General features: G+C 40.7%; 1 protein-coding gene across 1 annotated transcript in view; it reads left to right on the top strand.

Moving 5' to 3' along the window:
• The window catches only part of LOC149162229 (gamma-interferon-responsive lysosomal thiol protein-like), a 101,881-nt gene that overhangs the window by 43,576 nt on the left and 42,317 nt on the right, over nucleotides 1–15,988 (top strand). Inside the window, exon 2 of the mRNA XM_089435124.1 lies at nucleotides 13,659–13,751. Within this exon, the coding sequence (XP_089291250.1) occupies nucleotides 13,659–13,751 (93 nt within the window). The remainder of the gene's footprint in view (nucleotides 1–13,658; nucleotides 13,752–15,988) is intronic.

Genomic DNA, 15,988 nt, shown 5'->3' with positions numbered 1-15,988 from the left:
CTTAGGTATAATTGATATTAAGACAGAGTACTCAACTATCAATGAAAGACAATCTTAAACACAAGACAAAGTGCTCAATTTCAATGGTGCCCACAAGATGTAATTTCAATATAACCAAGAGATAATTGTTCAAGTATTAGATGCCAGCAGATGCCAACACGATAGATGCTCTTAAGAACAAAACACCAATATGCCAAAGATAAAATTATCATCCACAATAGATTTTAACCGTGAAAAGATACTGACAATGATGGCAAGTGAAAGAGACTAGAGCATTTATCACGAAGATATTACTTAGAACAATTAACCAAGGCACTTTTATGAGATAACACAAAATGCTAATAAACACTTGCTCAAGAGATAGACAATTTAGATGATAATGTTCTTTATACAATTAGCAATTATTCAAGTTATGACAAATTATTATAATGCTAATTAGATGTTAGAACAATCAGATCTTCAATGCTAATATGTAAGAACAAGAGATAGAAATATGCCCAAGTCCAATGACCAATTAACCATTCAAAGAGATGTTAGATCTTAGGATTGATTAGACAAGTGCTTGTATGAGTGAGCTACATAGTGGAAATTTGAAACTTTAGAGATTATGTAACTCACAAGAAAATACAATGTTAGATCTCTTGAACAATAGAAGCAATGCAGCAACTAAACCAATGGCAATTTCAATTCAAAATCCAATGTTACCAATGCTATCTATCCTTTCCACAATAGAACATTAAACCAATTCAAGAAACTTTATGTAACTTATGTTCCAAAGGAATCCAAAGAGCAATAATTTAAACTTTTAGGACAACAGTAAGCAAATTATAATGGCAGTGAGTTAATTAATGCCAAGTATGTCAAAACAGTCCCAAAGTTATCTCTTTCTCTTGATTAAATGAGAACACTTTAGATGAGGATGAAAACAGTGAGAAAATGTCTATTCATGCAACAGAATGCAAGAGATGAACGCTTATGCCACTGTTATGATCAGACCTTAATATGCTTATACAGTCATCAAATTTTCATGAAACAAGTCAAACAATGAATGCCCAATTGATGCAAGTGACTTAGCGATATGTTAGGAAACTTGTCAATTGATTTTATGTCACTTAGATGAGTCTTTGTCACCGTTATCAAATTATTATAGGCTGCTAGCAAAACAGTGAGGGAGTGAGGGTTTGAAGAAGAAAACCACTTGGCCTTTAGGCCTAGGAGATGACTAGAAGACTTGCCCAAAACTTCTCTAATGGAGTGACCACCTGCAACCACAAATATTAGCTTGAAATTCGTTGCAAACACCAAGTGTTAGAGGCAAAAATTAAATTATAACCAAATCAGAGATAGATGAGACAAAGAGGCTAGGAGAAGGGCTAAAGAAGGGCCTAGCGGCCAACACTAGGCTAGATGAGGGCAGCGGCTAGGGCTCAAGGCCGAGATATGCTTGCGTTGGGGTTGAGGAAGGCCTTAGAGGCCTGCGACACCAAAGGAAAGGGCAATGAATGGGGCAAGGAGGTCACAGAGGAGGGCTAGAGGCTGGCCGAGGTAAGGAGAGAGGCTTTAAGGCCTGCGACATGGCTAAGGCAACCCTAAAAGGCTTGCGGCCTAGGGCTTGACCCCCCTAGAGACCCACGGTAAGGCCTTGGAGGCCTAACCAGGGATGTGGCCCACCCTTAAGGTTGACGACAAGGGTAATAGGGCCCACAACAAGGGTTCCTAAGGCCAAACAAGGATAAGGGCTCAACCAAAACGGAAAGAAAGACCACAGCTAGGGCAAGGGATGGTAACTCATGGTCTAGAAGGCCTGAAAACTTATCAAACCCTTGCAAAAAATTCAAATTTGCTTCAGATCTTCGAAATCGCCAAAAATTGCCCAGAAAATGCCACAACAAGGCTAGTGGCTTCCTTCTTTGCTTGGACGTTGAGATTGGAGGAGAGATAGAGGGTGGATCTTGCCTTCCTAGGCCTAGATCCACCTCTAGAAACCCCAACAAAAATTTCCAAGGGTAGAAACCCTTGAAATCCTCACAAAATTTCTGAATTTGCTTTAGAAATCACCTGCACAGTAGAGATAAATTTTTTCCCAAAACCCCAATATATACATAACAATAAAATAAAACTCCAAACCCCAATAGTTGCAAAACAAGGGTTAGAAATAATTTACAAAAAATTATTCAACAAAATTAGATGCAAATTATTCACAAATAACCAATGATTGTAAAATAGAATTTTTTGAGAAAATTAATTCTGAATAATGGATCAATGTATTTTTGGAAAGATGGAATATTGACCACACCTTTTAGCAAAGTAAGAATACCATATAAAATTTTCCGGAGCCCAAACAAGGTCGGCCCTTGCCCACAGTCTGTGAACTTGGAGCCTAAGGGCTAGTGTACCTGCAAATCTCTATAATATTTCTCAAGGAAAGTCGTTAGATCGTATAATGAATTGGATCACCTAAGATAAACCCAAAATTCACCAATATAATGCTCCTATCATTGACAAATGAAATAACAATTTATATAGCACAATATAGGATTAGCACATAACTAACACGTACTACAGATCAACCAGACAAGAACACCATGAACTGAACCCCAAAGTCTTTTATTCTAATGTCAAACGTTCCTAGCGGAGCAATGGCTCAATACCAACGTTACAGATTTACATGACCCAAAACCAAAATCACTGTATCCGAAGATGACTTATAGAAGCAAAATGGTTTCTATTTATAGAGAGATCCCTCCAAATGGAAAATAATGGCTAGCTGGCTTGATCCCCGTCAAAATAATTTCGACCATCGATAAATACTTGATCATCTTTTAATCTTCACAGTTGAATATTTTTATTTTGAGGAAAATTCGAATTTTTCTTAAAATCCACTTTTAATTAATCCAAAAATTAATATTTTGGATTAATTTCCTCAAAATTGACTTTGACTCAACCACCAAGATCCAAGGGCTTAATTTTTCTTAAAAAATCCATTTTTGCTTTGGTGGAGAATCTCCAAAAATTGATTTCTTTTTGACCCACAAAATTTTCCACTTGGAGAAGAATTAATTTATCTGAAATTATTTTTGAGTCTAAATTAATTAATTTTCTGGCCTAGGATTTAATTTTATTTTTTTATAGAAAAATTAATAAATTGACACAAGAGGGGATTAATTATTTTTCCACCCTCAAATGTTTTAGCCATGGTGTCTGATTGCGAGGGACCATGCACTAAAATATTTTTACATTAGATATTACAAATTCAACCCTCAAATGGGGAATACCCATTCGTTATAGAGCCTCATAATATTTACCCAATTTTATGACACAATATGATCTAGTGGACCAAGTGATTTGTAATAAAATAATTTAGCCAAATAGCTTAAATTATTCCCAAACCACTTTTACAAAGACTCAATATAACGCTAGGACTCACCTAAGATTTTGATTATGAACTCCACCCTAGCTTTGGGGTTTAAGCTGGAGGAAAGACTCTGCCGATTATTTGTGTTTAGAAACACACATAATGCGGTGAGGTTAAAAAACCTCCTAGGATGAAATTCATCGCCAAATTCAAAGGCTTACCTAGGTTGTTACATAATTAAATGGGCATACTAGCATCATTTATATTACAATTTGCAAAATTTGGGTTGGCAATGATACAACAATTTGCTGGCCGACGATTCTGAACTTTGAAAAGCTTTGGTGCACTACTTCCTTGGACTTGTGAGAAAATGAGTGCAACATGTCCAAAATACAAAGAAAAAGCAAGCATTAGAAAAATGTTTTCCTCTCTTTCTTTCTGTTGTGGATGGATGAGGGAAGTAAACTAGTTTCTAGCTAATATTTTGGCTAGTAGTGTTATTGACTAATATGAGGAGGGCCAAACTTCATCTATAGTCAATGATATAATAACTGCACTACAACATGCTACAAAGATTCTATATGGCTGAAAATTAGAGCTAGATGCTATGCGAAGAAATAATCCAAAACATATCAATTTTAAGATTAGACCTAGGTATCTGCTTGCCTAAATATTACCAAATCTAGTTGCTACAATTTGAAATAATTGGATGAAAATGTATAATGCAAACAAATTAGATAAAAACGGAGAAAATTCACACCTTAATTATTCCACCACTTGAAGTTGATTTCTTACTTAGATACCTTGGTTCAATCCCTTTACTTGCATAACAATGCTTCAATCCACAACAAAATTCTCACACAATAGTCTTAAACACATGAAAGAAATGATCTCCGCACATTATTGGCTCCAAGAAGAAGTGATGCTCTAATATTATCTCACTCAACAATAACCATTACAAATGAGGAGAGCCTCTTATTTATAATGTTCTCTTCTAGGCTCAACCACCTCCAAATAAAATCATATTATCAAAGCGATCAAAGTTAACATGTCAAAGTAATTCACAAAATAAGCATTTCAAACTAATAATAAAATATTACATCGATAAAGAATTGGTCATCAAATATCTTTCCACATGAGAGAATCAAGAGAGCTAGTGTGCATCTCTAGAAACTCTTGCCAACAAAATCAATATAATAATCTCCAAAAGAGAAGTACCCTAGGAGAAAGTACCAAGGTGGTTGCAGTGACTCCCAATAAATAATAAAATAGTAACCAGTAGAGTGTGCCCTCCTAAGCTTCTCCAAAAATAGCCTTAGTGGTTATCTAAGAGAGGGTACACCACTTCATAATGCATGGGACCATGTCAAAGAGGAATAAAATAATCTCCAAGTGGTAGCTCCTCAATGCGAATCTCAAACTATGTGAAGAATCTCCCAAAAATAGATAAGTGCACCAATTCCAAGTTTCTTACTCTCAATTCAAGTGACTATTGTTGGAATTTCTAAGCTTAACTGTTAGAAACCCTTCATGTACTTTTTTGATTTATTTCTGCTTACTTGTTCTGATTAATTAACAAGTTATTTACCATGTAAATACTAAAAATAAATACAAGTACATGCTCAACACATTATAGATCATCAACTGGAGGAAACAAAACAAGCACACAAGCGACACTGTTGTTTTTGGACCAATGTCCCCGGAAAAACCCAATGTGGGAAAACCGATGCAGCTATCTGAGGGTTTTAATTATTAAGCAGTTTCAGAATACAATCTCAGTGCCAAAATCAGCTCACCCAACAAAGAATAATATCAGCAGTAGTACCTCTCAGTCGGACACAGATGTTCTGTCTGAAACCTCAGATAAACACTCTGATGGCTCCCAGCTCCAATCTGCCCATGAAAACCCCTGCATCTGCCTCTAGGGACTGTGTCAGTCCTTCATGGCCCAGCGTCAGCCCAATAACCCCTGCATCAACCTCTGGAGGCACTACGTCAGCCTCTAGAGCTTCTACGTCACCCACGCTGGCTCTCTGAGGCACTGCGCAACTCCTCGCTGTCTCTGTGTGGGCCCTAGCTGGCTCTGCATGGCCTCTAGCTGGCTCTGTGTTCCTTTCTCCTGAGTTCTGCGCTGATTCTCCCGATACCCTCTCTGCCTCTCTACTTTTGTATTCACTACCCCTCAGCTACAACTCTGATCACTCTTTCGACTTCCTTAGTGAACCCTGCGCCAGAAAATCGAAATCTTGATCAACTCGGTGTATTGTCCAAGTGAACCTCAAGCCTCCTCTTATACTTTTCTTGTTGATAATTCAATGGCCGAGATTAAGTCCCTAATCAACGACTAAGATTAACTCTTGCTTGATCCATGACTTTTGGACCTTTCTAACACAGTTTTATATTAATTCACATTAATATTTTATTTTCCCTAAGTTTAGACTTAGGGACTCCATTAAATTTTTTAATTATTTTAATATCTCCTAAACTGTTTAGAATATGCCCAAACCATTTCTGGGTATTGGAGATCTCATGTGCTTTAGCCTCTCCACCAATTTTCGTGACTAGAGCACATCTGATGCTACCCCAAATCAACACTCCCTCTTAGCGAAGATTGTGCTCTAGTAATACTCCTCACTGAGTATCACCCTGATCATTTGCCATCAATCCCTGTGCTGATGCTAGGCCTGCTTCCCAACATCCTCTGCACTGCTGCATCCTGTACTGCTACCCATGGCTTTGCCACTGCCACTCCCGCATCTATATGACATCTCCCTCTGAATCTATGTTGTTGCCCATGGCCTTGCCACTGCCACTGTTGCATCTGCACTGCAACTCTTCTCATCGTGTTGCATCATGTAGCCCATAGCTCTGCCACTGCTAACTGCTGCACCTGCAACTCAGTTACTGAGAAGTAAGTAACTGATCTCCCAACTCTGACATCTTCGTCAGGCTAGAAACACTTCCGATGCTGAAGCTCCTTTTGTCGCTGACAAGTGCTCCCTCTCTAACCTCTGCACTGTTGCAACAACTTTGTGCATCTCGCACTGCTGCCTCATACTGTCCTGCGAATCCTGCACTGTAGCTCCCTCCATCGCTCCATCCGCATCCGTCTCTACCGACACCCGCCAGTCCTGCTACTCCTCTTCGGGGTTCCCGTAGCAAGGTATAATCCAAGAGGCTAGGTACCTCGAGGATCTTGCCCCTCATCGCCTGTAGTCCGTCTAACTACAGCTCGATATCTCCCCACTTCTGCTCAAGTGGCATGTGAGCACTCATAGCACAGTGATCATCTGTCTCCAATTCCTTCTCTGCCCTTGCTAGCGCAGCCTTGGTCTCAAAAGCCTCTCCCTTGCTCTTCTTCCTTGGACATTGGCTCACATAGTGACCCAGTTCCCCACAGTTGAAGCATTTGACCTTAGAGAGGTCCTTATCCTTCTGTTTCTCTTGCTTTCCCTCAGATGCTAGGGTAGCATCCTCCTCTTCCTCCTTCTTGATTCTGATCACCTTGCCGCTGCTTCCCGCCTTGCTTAGCCTTTTGATCAGAGCCACCCACATTTCCTCTCAATCTGGAAGGGCCGCCCTGCCCAGTATGCTCTGGACAAACACCTCCTAGTCTTTTGAGACTACGTTCAGGGCTGTTCTCACCATCAATTCTTGATCCTGTGTGGCTCCTATTGAAGTCAGTTGATCCCGAATCTCCTTTAGTCGATCGATGAAGGGGTCGATCTGTTCTCCCTTTTGCATCTGGTATGACCGCAACTGATTTTCAAGTAGCATCCTTCTTTGCACAAAAGTGTGTTGGTACAATTTCTTTAGGGCCTCCCACATCTCATTTGCCGTGTCCTTTTCGGCAATATGTGGTACTACATGGTCCTTGACCCTATCAAGGATGATGCTCTTGGCCCTCACCATTGCCTCCTCGTACTTGTCGTTCTCAGCTGGGTCAACTGGGATCGCTATCGTCCTCAAGGCGAAGTGCTTGACACGATTCCTGTCTAGAACGGACAAGATTCTGGCCTTCTAGACTACGAAGTTTGAGGCTCCGTCCAGTCTATCCTGGTCTCTTACCCCGTTCACTGCCATCTCGCTGCTCCTCTACTTCCCTTCTGGAAGTTCTCGGTGTGACTCCCTCTGAGCCTCGATTTCCCTCCTGGAAACCCCTCTGCCAATGTCGAGATGCCCCCACTCCGTTTCTTAGTGCAGTTGCACCACTGATTCGGATTTCTTGGCTAGAAATCTTCGGTAGCAACTCCCGCTTCCTTGGTCTTGCCTAGTTAGGTACTATTCTGACTAGAGTACCCCACCAGCTTCACTTTGCAACTTACCCACAACCTCCTAAGCCCCAACAAATTGAAGGTTAGAGCTTCTAGGCTCTACGCAATCCCGACACCAGCAAAATCCGCAACTCCTGGCCACGGGTGTCAATCCTTCCCGACTGAGAAAGATGACCGGTGTTGAAGTTTCTAAGTTTACTTAGTTAGAAACCTTCCTTGCACTTTATCTGATTTATTCCTACCTACTTGTTATTTTCCTTAACAAGTTATTTACACTGTAAATACTGAAAATAAACACTAGTGCATGCTCAACATATTACAGATCAACAACTAAAAAGAAACAGAAACAAACACACCATATGACACCATTATTTCTAATGTCCCCGGAAAACCCCAATGTGGGAAAACCGATGCAACTATCTAAGGGTTTTCTTATTAAGCAATATCAGAGTACAATTTGGGTGTCGAAATTGGCCTACCCAACAAAGAATTTCCTTAGCAGTAATACCTCTCTGTTTCTGACAAATCTACTGGCTGAAACCCCGAATAATCCTTTCGGCAGCTACTCAGCACCAATCTGCCCCAAAAACCCCAGCGTCTGCCCAATCTGGACTGCGTCAGCCTCTCCTAGCCCAGCGCTGGCCTTGCGTCAGCCTATCTTGGCCTGCGTCAGCCCCAGGAGGCCCTGCATCAGCTCTTTGAGCCTCTGCATTAGCTACATTGGCCTCTCTGGTTCTTTGCGCAACACTTAGCTGCCTCTGCGTGGCCCTGCGTGAGCACTGGCTGCTCCTATGTCACTCTCTTTCGCTGCTTTGCTGCTTTCCCGACACTATCTCTGCCTCTCTGTCCTCAATGCCCCTCAATTGCTCTCCGATCACTGATTCTATCACTTTTCGCAAACTCCGCTCTAGAGAATATAATGATTGATCACTTTGGTGTATTCTCCAAGTGACCCTCAAGCCTCCTCTTATATTTTTCCTGTTGACATATCAACGACCGAGATTAAGTCCCTAATCAACGGCTAAGATTAGATCTGGATTGATCCATGTCTTTTGGACCACTCTAACACATATTCATACTAATAGACATTAATATTTTGTTTTCCTTAAGTTTAGACTTAGGGACTCCTTTAAAAATATTAATTATTTTAATATTTCTTGATCTGTTTAGAATTTGCCCAAACCTTTTCTGGGTATTAGAGATCTCATGTGCCCCAACATTTCCACCAAATTTCGTGGCTAAAGCACATTCGATGCTACCCCAAATCAACACCGGGCATTGCGTAGGTCGAGTCTGCTCCCCTCTTCCACTGCGTTGATTCTCTTCTCGGCTCAAACTTGATGACGCAGGCACTGTGTCACCCCTTTCTTGCTGCTTCTCTGCTAGGAACAACTTCTGTTACTCGGGACAACTGTTTTCTACGGTTGCTGCTCTGCTCGACTGATGCCCTCAGTTCTCTTGTGATCTGCAACCACGCTCTGATACCATGTTGGAATTTCTAAGCCTAACTGTTAGAAACCCTTCATGTACTTTTCTGATTTATTTCTGCCAACTTGTTCTGATTAATTAACAAGTTATTTACCACGTAAATACTGTAAATAAATACAAGTACACGCTCAACACATTACAGATCATCAACTGAAGGAAACAAAACAAGCACACAAGTGACACCGTTGTTTTTGGACCAATGTCCCCGAAAAAATCCAATGCGGGAAAACCGGTGCAACTATTTGAGGGTTTTAATGATTAAGTAGTTTCAGAATACAATTTGGGTGCCAAAATCGGCTCACCCAACAGATAATAATATCGGCAGTAGTACCTCTTAGTCGGAGACAAATGTTCCAGTTGAAACCCTTGATAAACACTCTGACGGCTCCCAGCTCAAATCTACCTCATGAAAACCCTTGCATCTGCCTCTAGGGACTGCGTTAGCACTTCGTGGCCTAGCGTCAGCCCAATAACCCTTGCGTCAACCTTTGGAGGCACTGCGCCAGCCTCTAGAGCCTCTGCGTCACCCACACTAGCTCTCTGAGGCACTGTGCAGCTCCTGGCTGCCTCTGCGTGGGCCCTAGCTGGCTCTGCGTGGCCCCTAGCTGGCTCTGCGTGGCCTCTGGCTGGCTCTGCGTCCCTCTCTCCTGGCTTCTACGCTGATTCTCCCAGTACCCTCTCTGCCTCTCTGCTTCTGTATTCACTACCCCTTAGCTGCAACTCTGATCACTCTTTCGACTTCCTCAGCAAACCCTACCCTAGAAAATTGAAATCTTGATCAACTTGGTGTATTCTCCAAGTGACCCTCAAGTCTCCTCTTATACTTTTCTCGTTGACAATTCAACGACCGAGATTAAGTTCGTAATCAACGGCTAAGATTAACTCTGGCTTGATACATGACTTTTGGACCCTTCTAATACAATTTTATATTAATTCACATTAATATTTTATTTTCCCTAAGTTTAGACTTAGGGACTCCATTAAAAATATTAATTATTTTAATATCTCCTAAATTGTTTAGAATATGCCTAAACCATTTCTGGGTATTGGAGATCTCATCTGCTTTAGCCTTTCCACCAATTTTCGTGGCTAGAGCACATCTGATGCTATCCCAAATCAACAACTACTTGATGTGAATATCGCTTATTACAATGTGTAAGCAGACAATCTACTAGGGCGCACCACGTAGAAGGTAGTGCCAAGTGTTGAATTTTCTAAGTCTATCCGTTAGAAAATTAATTTGTATTCTGCTGGTTTATTTCTTCTACTTGTAAATTCTGAACAAGTTATTTAAAATATTTAAATACCGAAATAAACACAATGCAGTCACAACATCTACAAATCATCAACTGAAAAAAATAAGCACACAAGTGACACCGTTATTTTTGGACAAATGTCCCCGGAAAAACCCAATGCGGGAAAACCAGTGTAGCGATTCTGAGGGTTTATTGTTATGCAGTATTTCCTTGAGTACAACTGGGTGCCTAACCGGCTCACTTGACAGAGAAAAATACATGGCAACAATACCTCTATATTCAGACACAGGTATTCAGAAAACCTGTCCCATGAAACTCTCTCTGGTGACTCTGAAGCTCATCACTAGCCCTTCTGGCCTCTGCGTCAATGTCCTGCTGACCTGCGTCAGCCCCAGGATCCTCTACGTCAGTGTCTTGTTGACTTGTGTTAGCCTTAGGACCCTTTGCGTCAGCGTCTTGCTGACTTGTGTCAGCCCCAGGACCCTCTGCATCATCCCTCTGAGGCACTGCACCGTTGTTTTTAGACCAATGTCCCCGGAAAAACCCAGTGGGGGAAAACCGGTACAGCTATCTGAGGGTTTTAATTATTAAGCAGTTTCAGAATACAATTTGGGTGCCAAAATCGACTCACCCAACAGAGAATAATATCGACAGTAGTACCTCTTAGTCGGAGACAAATGTTTCGGCTGAAACCCTGATAAACACTCTGACGACTCCCAGCGCAAATCTGCCTGATGGAAACCCTTGCATCTGCCTCTAGGGACTGGGCCAGCCCTTCATGGCCCAGTGTCAGCCCAATAACCCTTGCGTCAACCTTTGGAGACACTGTGTCAGCCCTTCATGGCCCAACATTAGCCCAATAACCCTTGCGTCAACCTTTGGAGGCACTTGCCAGCCTCTAGAGCCTCTACATCACCCACGCTAGCTCTCTGAGGCACTGCGCAGCTCCTGGTTGCCTCTGCGTGGGCCCTAGTTGGCTCTGCGTGGCCTCTAGCTGGCTCTGCATCCCTCTCTCTCGGCTTTTGCGCTGATTCTCCCGATACCCTCTCTGCCTCTCTGCTTCTGTATTCACTACCCCTCAGTTGCAACTTTGATCCCTCTTTCGACTTCCTCAGCAAACCCTGCCCCAGAAAATCAAAATCTTGATCAACTCGGTGTATTCTCCAAGTGACCCTCAAGCGTCCTCTTATACTTTTCTCGTTGACAATTCAACGGCCGAGGTTAAGTCCCTAATCAACGGTTAAGATTAACTCTGGCTTGATCCATGGCTTAATTATTTTAATATCTCCCAAACTATTTAGAATATGTCCAAACCATTGCTGGGTATTGGAGATCTCATGTGCTTTAGCCTCTCCACCAATTTTCATGGCTAGAGCACATTCAATGCTACCCCAAATCAACAACTACTTAATGTGAATATCGCTTATTACAATGTGTAATCAGACAGTCTACTAGGGCGCACCACGTAGAAGATAGTGCCAAGTGTTGAATTTTCTAAGTCTATCCGTTAGAAAATTAATCTATATTCTGCTGGTTTATTTCTTCTACTTGTAAATTCTAAACAAGTTATTTAAAATATTTAAATATCGAAATAAACACAATACAGTCACAACATCTACAGATCATCAACTGAAAAAAACCACACAAGTGACATCGTTATTTTTGGACAAATGTCCCCGGAAAAACCCAAATGCGGGAAAACTGGTGCAACGATTCTGAGGGTTTATTGTTATGCAGTATTTCCTTGAGTACAACTGGGTGCCTAACCGGCTCACCCGACAGAGAAAAATACATGGCAACAATACCTCTATATTCGGACACAGGTATTCAGAAAACCTGTCCCATGAAACCCTCTCCGGTAACTATGAAGCTCAGCGCTAGCCCTTCTGGCCTTTGCGTCAACATCTTGCTGACTTGCGTCAGCCCCAGGACCCTCTACGTCAGCATCTTGCTGACTTGCATTAGCCCCAGGACCCTCTGTGTCAGCGTCTTGCTGACTTGCGTCAGCCCCAAGACCCTCTGCGTCAACCCTCTGAGACGCTGCGCAGCCTCTGGGACCCTTTGCGGCACTCTAGCAGCCTCTGCGTGGATGACACAGTCCCTCTGGCCTCTGCGCTGTCTCTGCTGGGCTCTGTGTGGCCTGAACTGGCTACTGCTCTCGCTCTCCCTGCTTCTACGCTAGTCTCTCAGTACTGTCTCTGCCTCTCTGTCGAGTACTCACTGCCCCTCGCTGCTGATCACTCTGGTGTGTTCTCCAATTGACTCGCAAGCCTCTTCTTATAGTTTTCTCGTTGGTCCTTCAATGGCCGAGATTAAATCTTTAATCAATAGCTAAGATTAGATTTGGCTTGATCCATGACTTTTGGAACCTTCTAACCAATTTTATATTAATACCCATTAATATTTTATTTTTCCTAAGTTTAGACTTAGGAATTCCATTAAAAATATTAATTATTTTAATATCTCCCAAACCGGGTACAATCTGTCCAAACCATTTCTGGGTCTTGGAGATCTCATGTGCTATAGCCTCTCCACCAATTTTCTTGGCTAGAGCACATCTGATGCTACCCCAAATCAACACCAAGACGCTAGGGTCAATAGGTAAGTGGAAATGTGGATAAAAATAAATGTGAATGTGGACAGATGGCTAGGGTGCATGCATAACTAAACCTCGAAATTTTGCAAGCTTAGTCACTCCACAACATGTGTCAACATGGTCAAAGGTGTGGTGCTGTGAGTGAGAAAAAGTCTACATATGCCCAATGAATTCTGAAGGGGGCAACCACTAGTAGATAATTTTTTATTTTTTTTTTTATATTGTTGGGTAGTCTCAAAATGTGTGCCAAAGGGAAGTGCGATCCTCAAGTTGTGTACCACATGAACAAAAGTTGCATTTCCTAGTGTTCTTTTTCTTCTAAATTTCAAATTGCAACATTGGGAATGAGGCTTGAAGTAAGGTTTATATCCCATGAATTTTAGGTTGATAACGTAGCACTCAACCTAAGGTCTAGGTTTAATTCATTAGAGGTGAAATAATGAAATATGTCAAATGACAGGTTAATTATGAAGAAAAAACCATATGGGTGTGGATGAAGTGACTTATGTACTCTCCAGGAGTGGAAATATGATGGAACACAGGTGTAAAGTGGACTATGTCTGGGTGAAAATGAAATGTGATGAAATAATGGATGTTGTTTGTTGATAAACTATGAAATGAAAAGCTAGAGAAAGGTCCTAAAATAGTCTGTTTTTTGCAACTAATATTAGTGTTCTTGGTCTTTGCAGCTTGAGCTACAATATGCAGCTGAGACAAACAGTCTACAGCCACCACATCGATATGTGCCATGGGTTCTTGTGAATGGTCAGCCACTTTATGAGGTGTGTCTTCTTTTCCTATCTACTTGCGTGTGTGCACACATGCAGAGAGAGAGAGAGAGAGAGAGAGAGAGAAGGTTGAAAGTTTATTGGTATCTTTAGGGGATTGACAAATCATTTACACTCAAACTTATTACATTAAGACATGCTTCTATCCTTCACAAGGTAAAATAGAAAAGCTAAGAGTAGCTATTACGACATTACAAGGCAGTCCCATGAAGAGGATATATAGGATAAAGTAAGATGTAGTAACTTCCACAGTCCAACTTTGGCTGCTCTTTATCAACATTTATCTCTTCTGTAGAACCATTTTTTAGTTTTTGAAGCAACTGTCTTGAGTGTGTTCACAACCAGTAAAAATGTTTTTCACAGCAGAGTTACTTCTTTAGTTTGTCATTTTTCAATCAATTTGTGTTGGAATTTGTGCTTGTTTTTTAGCATTCTTGTCTGGTGCCTTATCCTATCCTATAGAGTTTCATGTCCAATAACATTGTTTCCTTCATTTTTTTGAGAAAATGCATATTATATTTCATTGCTGAACAACCTTGAATACATCAAGAATCATGCATCATCGAGCTAGGCTGTGAATATACTGACTACCCTGCCCTAAAGAAGCAATGAAAACAAACATAACTGCTTTCACTTTGTTTCCTTCTTTTAGTGTCTTGCATATTGAATTATGTATGATGTGTGTGCAGTGCATGAAATGACATAAAATTTTAATGTGAGTGGCCAAAATAGATCGATGGGACTTAGAGAACATTTGGAAACAGCATTAAGGAGTTCATAAAACATCTACTAAGCAGTTCTAAATTCTTAGGTTAAGGAAATAAAGAAGTAGACAATAAAGTAGGAAAAAAATGGAGGGAACTTAAAAAAGTAACCCCAGAAATGTGAAGCAGATGTTAGATACAACACATTGTGTCATTTTTCTTATTGGAAGGTCCATCTGTATTCTAATGGCTGTTTTCCAGATTTCCTTCTGGATTGATGTGCATTTGTAATATCCCCACAGACAATCTGATGCATGGACAGAAATGGAAAAATGAATATTAGAGGACATCTTGATAAGGAAAATGAAGAAAAAAAAATTTCTAGGAAAAAGAAAGAGAAATAAAAATTATGAAGGGTTGGTCTGCACATTTGTGACAATAAGACCCATTATTTATGAACACTGTATTTCTGATTTGTCAGCCTATGACATTAATGACAGCTACCCTGCAAAGAATGCAGCAGCCACCTTCATTAAATGGATATGGCCTTAAAATATTTGGATACAGACCAATGTAAATATATCATTTCTGAGGCTGCTGTGATTTGATTCATTCTGAGTTTGATCTTAGGGGTCAATATTTTGGACCCTACCATTGAGGTCCATCTTCAGGGTCCACAGTTGAGTGGGTGATGGAAGAGGAAATTTAAGTTTCTACTAACACTGAGTGTTACAACAAAATTTAACACCCCCAAGAGCATGTTAGTTTTTGGTAACTCAGAGTTACTTTTGCATTGATGGTGCCTAGCGTGTAGAAGTATCGAACATATTTCATTCTCTAGGCATTTTATAAAGTTAAAAGGTGACTTTATGAGTTTATTAAAGTTATGTGACTTTTTATTGGTTACTTATGGGATTATAAAGTACATGGTACACTTTATATTACTAAAGTGACTTTATTTTTTAAAGTTACTTTATGTGTCATAAATTACATGGTCACTTTTAAGTTACTAAAGTGACTGGGAGGGTCAATTAATGAAAAAGGGGAATTGAGGGTGGTCAATGTGAAATTAGATCTCCACCATGTTGATATTCTGGTTGCTAACAAGACTAGAACAATTTTCAAACTGATAACTACTTGCAATGATGCAATTTTGATTTCTTTAGAGCATTTCAATCATTAAGCAGTTATACTTGAAAATTTCAACCATTAACTTCAATAGAGCAATAGAGATCACAGTAAAAACAATGAAACAAGAGACCAAAATTTCTTGGGACAAAACCCCACAAGGGGGAAAACCCGGTAATCTTTCCTTATGAAAGAGAGTTCAATTCATCAAATTGTACATGAGAATATTCCAGTGAAAATGCCAATCTTTGACTCCAATAAATGCCAAGTAAAATCCAGTCAAATGAGAGAGAATAAGTCAATGTTTGCTCACAGTGAAAGTCTGCACAAGAGGGTCGAATTTTTGCTTGAGGCTGCTGATCAAAGGGCTGAAATTCGATCCTGCAATTTCCGGAGAAG

This window comes from Pinus tabuliformis, chromosome 5_2 (genome assembly GCF_031772625.1).
Source record: "Pinus tabuliformis cultivar Carrire ecotype Pingquan chromosome 5_2, CPIR1, whole genome shotgun sequence".
Taxonomy (NCBI): domain Eukaryota; kingdom Viridiplantae; phylum Streptophyta; class Pinopsida; order Pinales; family Pinaceae; genus Pinus; species Pinus tabuliformis.
The sequence above is the reverse complement of the archived record's forward strand: the minus strand, read 5'-3'. Positions and strand labels throughout refer to the sequence as shown.